The sequence below is a fragment of the Poecilia reticulata genome, linkage group LG10, assembly GCF_000633615.1.
Source record: "Poecilia reticulata strain Guanapo linkage group LG10, Guppy_female_1.0+MT, whole genome shotgun sequence".
Taxonomy (NCBI): Eukaryota; Metazoa; Chordata; class Actinopteri; order Cyprinodontiformes; family Poeciliidae; genus Poecilia; species Poecilia reticulata.
The window spans coordinates 11,484,620-11,492,146 of record NC_024340.1 but is presented as its reverse complement, the minus strand read 5'-3'; the positions used below and the strand labels follow the sequence as shown (position 1 = coordinate 11,492,146).

General features: G+C 41.0%; 1 protein-coding gene across 1 annotated transcript in view; it reads left to right on the top strand.

Moving 5' to 3' along the window:
* The first annotated feature begins 658 nt into the window (after positions 1 to 658).
* The window catches only part of LOC103471134 (cationic amino acid transporter 2), a 9,211-nt gene continuing 2,342 nt past the window's right edge, over positions 659 to 7,527 (top strand). Inside the window, exons 1-7 of the mRNA XM_017306953.1 lie at positions 659 to 2,911; positions 3,418 to 3,573; positions 3,659 to 3,824; positions 5,415 to 5,551; positions 5,956 to 6,178; positions 7,073 to 7,209; positions 7,305 to 7,407. Of these exons, the coding sequence (XP_017162442.1) occupies positions 2,542 to 2,911; positions 3,418 to 3,573; positions 3,659 to 3,824; positions 5,415 to 5,551; positions 5,956 to 6,178; positions 7,073 to 7,209; positions 7,305 to 7,407 (1,292 nt within the window). The 5' untranslated portion in view covers positions 659 to 2,541. The remainder of the gene's footprint in view (positions 2,912 to 3,417; positions 3,574 to 3,658; positions 3,825 to 5,414; positions 5,552 to 5,955; positions 6,179 to 7,072; positions 7,210 to 7,304; positions 7,408 to 7,527) is intronic.

Genomic DNA, 7,527 nt, shown 5'->3' with positions numbered 1-7,527 from the left:
AAGAAAAAATTAAATGCACTACCGATTCATGTGTCTGAATGATATCTCCTTTCCCTTCTAGCAGTGCTGAAATCAAGACGGCACCATGTTTGGGAAACTCTGAGACTGGAGCTCTGGTGATGAAAAGCTTTTGTTGTACACTGACCTCTTCTGCTTTCAGCCTGCACTGCACTTTTGAAACAGGGGAGCATGAGCACAATTCAGCCAGATGTGAAAAATGTTAAGAGTAATTTAACGAAGCTTTGAAATCATATTTGTAATTCAGATTAAAGACAAGCAGATTTCTTGAGTAACCGTAAAAGTTTCATTTCGGCCTCATAGCCTTGTTTTTGCTTTGTTGCACATGTATAAGCTTTGGTTTCGTATTATAATAAACCCTGAGAGCGAGCAGTTAATGGAGATTAAACCCCCGATGTTTGCCGAAAGTCCTCACTCCAGTACAAATGAACACCTTCTTAAAGAAAACCCATAAAAACACACCAGATAAATACATGGACACTCAATCATTAGGGGTTATTCTGAGAAGTATTTACAGTCTACAGTTCTCACTCGGCCTCCGTGCCATAATGAGCACATTATGACCCAAACTGGTCGGGAGTGAGAAAGGCTACTTTGTGAGTAACTCCATTGAGTAGGAGGGTCATGAAGGCCAGTCCTGTATATATGGCAGCAATGTTTCCCTCACTCGAGTCACCAGCACGGATATTTGTGTTGTCTCTGTCGCGCCAGCACAGACCTCTGGTTGGCCGCTCGTAGGACCGGAGATAAAGGTAAAGAGCTTGCGTGTCTGCAAAAGAAAGTCAGATTTAAAACCTCGGCATCAACATTAATGAGTGTATCCTACTGACGAACTGTCTCTGATAAGGTTTGCTTTTAACGCATAAGAAGGAGCCATAAATTTTGCATTAGTGAACATTAGCTGAGGATCAACAGGGTCGTGATTAGCCGCGTGATCATAAAGCTGCAGATCACGTGTGTGGACGCTGTTATTTAGTTAAGCATTACCCCTTGTCTGTCTGGAAATGGTATCTCAGCTGGAGAGATCCGGCCCGAGCGCGGATTCGGTCACAGGTACTTTGACCATCCGTGCTGGCCGCCTTCCTGTTCGCCCGCTTTCTGCCTGTTGAAGTGAATGCCAGGAGGGATTAGGTGATCTGAAATCCCATGATGGGAGACGAGAAGGTAAATGCTACCTCTCAGTGAGCAGCTCCACGGCCCGCCGCATACATGAGCCATAAAAGCTCCTTTGTCCTCCACTAAAAGAAAAAAAAAAGAAAAGAAAAAAAAATCAACTTTGAGGGGCTGAAAGCCTGGTACGCTCAGTTTCTTTAGGTTACTGATGAAAGTCCGGATCTTGAGAGGTAAGGAGCAAACGGCATGTTCAGGAGATACGATGCAGGTTTGCAAACCTAATCAAAGACAAGCAAATGCAGGGGAATCTGCCGTCACTTTGCAGGTTTCTTGTTCTTTTGAAAGGAGACAAAGTCTTACAGATATGTGGACCTTGAAGTATCGAATTATCTGGAAGGCATTATCATCAGAAGTTTATCAAAGTTACGAATCTTAACAACAGCATAACTGCAAATATCCACCAGGAAACGGCGAGGGGGGTGGGGGGTGTTGTCACCCTTTTCTGCTTCTCTTCCTACAAATAAAGTCGTTATTCTCTGTGCTTAAGCTCTGATTCCGACATATTCCTGATCTAACATGTATATCAGATTTCTGCTTACTTTTCAAACACGGTAACACTCATGTTGCTTTTTTTACTCCCAGACTAACAAAAATCAAAGGCATGCATTCGGCCTCTTTTGACCTCTGTTTGCCTTTGATTCGTTGTTTTTCCTCATTTGTTTTCAGAATTGATTGATTAGGACTTGAAATGGTGACCTGACCAGCTGCACTATCTCTGACGTGATAACTGCATGAGTGGATTGAGACCACTTTGTAAGACCACTGCATTTTATTTATTTATTTTAGAAAAGCTACTCAACAAAGTAATAGCGCATATAACCAATGACTGATAAAAGGGCAATCGGTAATCAGGGCGTAGTTTTCTGTCCTGTGGACTGCAAAGGAAATTCCAGGCATCAGCACAATCATATCTTGGGGAGATAAAGGAGGTCACATATAAAAGAAATATATAGTTTTAAGGGGATGACGGATCCTCTCAACACACCTGTGAGGCAGAGACCTACGAAGACGTGAGTGTTCAGCTTTCTACATCTCACTCTCTGACGCGTTCTGTTGTGGCGTTCTCAGGAAACTGGACTTTTACTTGCTTTTTTCTGTAGGTTCACCCCACATTTTTCCAGTGAAAAAGGAACACCATGCTCTGAAAGCAGTGATGTTTCTTGATAGGGAGAGCTGACCTGGCAATCATTTACTGACACATCCCCTGATCTGCTCTTCCAGTCCTTCTCCTCTCCCCTCGATCTTTCACAAATTTGCTCTGCCCGTCTCCACAACATCAACCTGCTCTCTTCCGCCTGTGGGCTCTTACATAATCCCCTCGCTATTCTGATCCGAACCCCAGGCAGAAGCATGCCGTGCGGTGTGGTCAAGTCCTTTCTGGTGAGTCTTTCTCGCAGGAAGCCCATCGAGCCCGATGGGGAAGAGTCCACCTTTAACCGATGCCTGACCACCCTGGACCTGATCGCCCTGGGCGTGGGCAGCACCCTGGGAGCCGGGGTCTATGTGCTCTCGGGAGAGGTGGCCAGAGACACCGCAGGACCCAGTATTATCATCTCCTTCTTCATCGCTGCCTTGGCGTCTATATTTGCCGGACTTTGCTACGCGGAGTTTGGATCCAGGGTTCCCAAAACGGGCTCGGCTTACCTTTACAGCTATGTGACGGTTGGTGAGCTGCTGGCTTTTATCACCGGCTGGAATCTGCTGCTCTCCTATGTCATAGGCAAGTATCACATTCTTTACTGAAAGTTTTCTTTTAAGTAAGTAAAACTAACTTTTTAAAAGTTCCTTTAAAAGATAAAATGTTCTTTGTATATTCATTTGTCCAAAATTAATGTTGATTATTCTTTTTACTTGTTCTGGTAGAATATATTTATGTTACTTGCTGACTCTTGCCCTGTTAATTTCCATCAATGTTAGCTTTTTAATTTCAAAAATAGATTATCATTAGACAAACTGGATTGAGGGAGTCTTAAATGAACCTATAAATGATAAAGCAAGGTTCTCTGTGATATTTTTCTTCGATCTTTTACTCCTGAAAAACAAATTCTCATAAGCTTATCTTGCAGGAAAAACTATATATATATATTTATTTTTTCCCACTTGATTAAGCAGAAGTGCTTTAATGATCACCGCGGGAAGGAAATGTTTCCATTCAAATTTTCTGTTTATGACAGCACTAAAATGGTGACTCAGAATGATCATTTTATGGCCCTCTTTTCTGCTCAGGAACATCAAGCGTTGCTCTGGCGTGGAGCGGGACCTTCGATGACCTGATTGGGGGGGTCATATCCAGGTACTTCGAGAAAAATGCAGCCATGGGCCTTCCTGGACTGGCGCCTTACCCAGATGTCTTTGCAGCTGGTCTCATCTTGCTGCTCTCGGGTACAAATTGATGCGTCCTCGATTAACGCAAGAAAGCTGCACGTCAGTTTGAACATGTCAAAAATAAAATCTGCTTTTCGTGAAGGCATTCTGGCGTTTGGGGTGAAAGAGTCAACGACCATCAACAAGATCTTCACGGCGATTAACATCTTAGTGCTGCTGTTTGTGATCATCTCTGGGTTTATCAAAGGGAACCTCGCCAACTGGCAGATCAGCGAAGAGGATCTGATAAACGCCACAACACAATTCAAGTAAGAGTGAAACCCAACTTGTTTTTTTGTTTTTTTTAATTTACTAATTCCTGGGTCAGTTGGGTCCAATCATCATTTTTTCTTTAACTTTACACATTAGGGTTGGGTCATTGGTTCTGGGTTAAGTTTCAACCCAAGTGACTCATGTGTGAAGCCACAAAAGATGTAGTTTTTGAGGTTTAAAAGAATAATCTATAATCTGGATTACTAAACAAGTAATATTATTATTAAAATTGATTATTTTACACTTGTGCTCAACAAATTAAGACAACAAAACACAAGCTTGGAGTTAAAGTTGCTCACTTATCCATACCTAACCATTTTGTCCTTGCTTATATCAATTTCATATACATAAACATGATGTTTAAAAACTTAGTACCTTAACCAAGGTGTTTACATTTTCATTAACTATAAGGACAAATTTCTCAAATGATTGATGTCTGATACACCAGTTGTCCAATCAGTTATGACCCCTTATCAAACAAAAACAACTCCAACCACAAACTGGCATCAGCATTTATTCATATGACAATATTTTTTACACTCGACTATGAATACAGAAAATAACTCTAAGTTGTCGGTTGTCAAAGAAGGATACAAAATGTCCAGCTTGGCAGGTAAAAGGTTTGATTACGCCTGGTTAGAACGAATATTTCACCACTTCATACCTGGAAAGGTTGGGCAAAAGACATGAAAACTGCAAAAGAGCTAAAGGAATAGCAACCGATAATGTTCAATAATAACCCTAAGTCTTTGTGTATATTGATTTTATGAGCAATTATGTGGACAAAGTGGGAATGTTAAATATTATGTTTGAGTTAATTACTTAAGATGCTAAAAGGCTAATTAATGTTCTCTTCATAAAACAAACATGATTTCATTAAAATTATTCTACAGTATAATTTGTCATGTTAACATTTCTTATGTCCTTCTGTGGAATCTGATAAGGTTGGTATGTTTAAAGTGGCTGCCTCTAGTTTTTACTCTAATGCAACAAACTGGTTCAACTTTTGACCTGATATTTGGTCCAAGCCGCACAACTTTTTTTCAAATACCCATCAGTTTTTGTTTATATACGTAGGACTGTGCAAAAGTTTCAAAACACCAACATTTTTCTCAAACCCAATATTTTCACAAGCTCCTGATGAATAGTTAGGCTTGTTCCTAAATTTTATTTCACCAGTTTAATTTTGGACTATTCCACTCATTTTGCTATCCTGTAATTTTAGCTGACCATGACAACATAAGGTTTGTGCTTAGAAAAATTGGGAAAAAACATATATATACAAATCTTATCTAAAGCAGTCTCTTTGCTAAACTGTGTTTCCCTTTAAGTTTAGTCTCAATTTCATTCTTAAATAATTTACAATTCTGAGTTGAAGAAGCAAAATGTAAAAAAAAAAAAAAAAGAAAAGAAAAGAAAAACAAACAAACAAAACAAATGACTGTCTGAAATAGTCAAATACTGGACTGAAAATGGGTTGAAAATAACCACAGTAAACAGTAAACCAATTGTAAAGAAATGAGACAGAGTCCTGTTTATCTGACTGTAAGTAAGTAAACATAAAATCATGCCCCGTCTTCATGCAGCAACCTGAGCGACACCCTCAACGTAACGAGCAAATACGGAGTCGGGGGATTTTTTCCTTATGGCTTCAGCGGCACTTTGGCAGGAGCTGCAACGTGTTTCTACGCCTTCGTCGGATTTGACTGCATCGCTACGACAGGTAAAAGGACCGTTCTTCCTCTTGTGACCAACTCATCGGAACATGTGATAACTAAGATACGAGAGTAAAATACAGATAATTATATTTTTAACGCAATAAAACAAAGCTTTACGTCTACCATTAGCACTGCTGATGCCTTTTGAATGATGTCGTAAAGTTGTACAAACAAGGCAATAGAGTGTATCAGCAAAACTATTTTCTGAAACTGTGATAAGACACTTTAGTAGGCCTGCGTGATCATATAATACACTTACAACCTATTAAGTTATAAAGCCCTTTAAATTGCACTGCCAGTTACCTGTTTGGTTTACAAAAGATAACTCCCAGAAAGGACTGGCAGCAGTGGAGCTTCTGTATCTATCAAAGATCGCATCACACAGCAACACCTCTTCTTCCTTTTTCAGGTGAGGAGGTGAAGAACCCTCAGAAATCTGTCCCTGTGGGCATTGTGGCTTCTCTCCTGATATGCTTCCTGGCCTACTTTGCGGTGTCTGCCGCCCTCACCCTGATGATGCCCTACTACATGCTCAACGAGAAGAGCCCTCTGCCAGTGGCCTTCGAATACGTTGGCTGGGGACCCGCCAAATACGCCGTGGCTGTGGGATCGCTGTGTGCCCTGTCCACCAGGTCTGGATCAACACACAACAACACAGTTGCGGTCATGTCTTGTCAGTAACAAAGCCAGAGAGCGTCCATGGATTACTCAGTGAAAAAATAACAAAAAAAAAAATGTTCTGATTGGTCGAGCCTTGCCCAGCAAAATTTTAATTAAACGTGACCATTGGACGTGTTTGCAGGCATTTGACGTGCCTCAGTAGCCCCGACTCTGCCCTGAAGACGACATCCAGCTGAGTTCAGCATGTTGAAAAAAACTTGTGTGGAGTTTTCACTTTTTTTTGTGATTAGTGACCAAGTTAACTACAGGACGCAAGAGGAGCTGATAATAATGTGTTTCTCACCCGTTTTATGCAGTCAAACAATGGAGGACAAAATCCAAAACGGTGAAGTCCTGTGTCTGCTCTGATGTGATAAAAAAAAAAAATCGTCAGTTCAAATAATTCCTGATTGTTTCAGGATGTTTCATGTGTAAGCCTTGTGGTACATGAACTTGGAGTTGGTGTCAGATTTAGGAGGACATTCTCAGACGGAGTAATTTGATTTCCAAAGTCAGGCTGAATGCATTATTTGTTTTAAGTAATCCAGGCATAAATGTTATGCATTCATGAGGCTGAAAAAAAAGTCAAGACCCAAGTTTGTGTTAACAATCAATTCAAACGTTATGTTTTTTGGGACAACCATTGACAGTAGATGCTAAAAGAAACGGTAGAAACGTAGTGAGTGCTGAAACAATGGCCACAGCTCATATCAGTTTGCTCAGGGGTCAAGAAAAAGAATGCTGACCGAGTAACTTTTATTTAAATCAAGTGAAATCAATGGGAACAATCAGTCTTTCTGTCTGTGAGGCCCAAACAGCCATAATGGTGGTGTTGTTTGACCCCGATTGCACTTTTTTTTCTGCAGCCTGCTGGGCTCCATGTTCCCGATGCCTCGGGTTCTCTTCGCCATGGCAAGAGACGGCCTGCTTTTCCAGCCTTTGACCAAAGTCACTGCCAAGGGCAGTCCCGCCATAGCCACCATATCGTCCGGAGTCGTGGCAGGTACAGAAACTCAGGGTGTTTCAAAAAGTTTGCACTGGCGTTTGTGCCTTGAACTCAAAGTGACATTATGTGTCTCTTTACTTTTGTATATTCAGCCATTATGGGTCTCCTGTTTGACCTGGAAGCCCTGGTGGAAATGATGTCCATTGGTACTCTGTTTGCCTACACACTTGTGGCAATATGCATCCTGATACTGAGGTACGTTTTTCTTTTTCTGAATGTTTGATCCCAAATTGAGCTGATTCTGCTTCTGCTATCATAAAAGGCTGCAAGTAGTCCTAAATTATATATATGACAAATGTATATGTATAAACACAC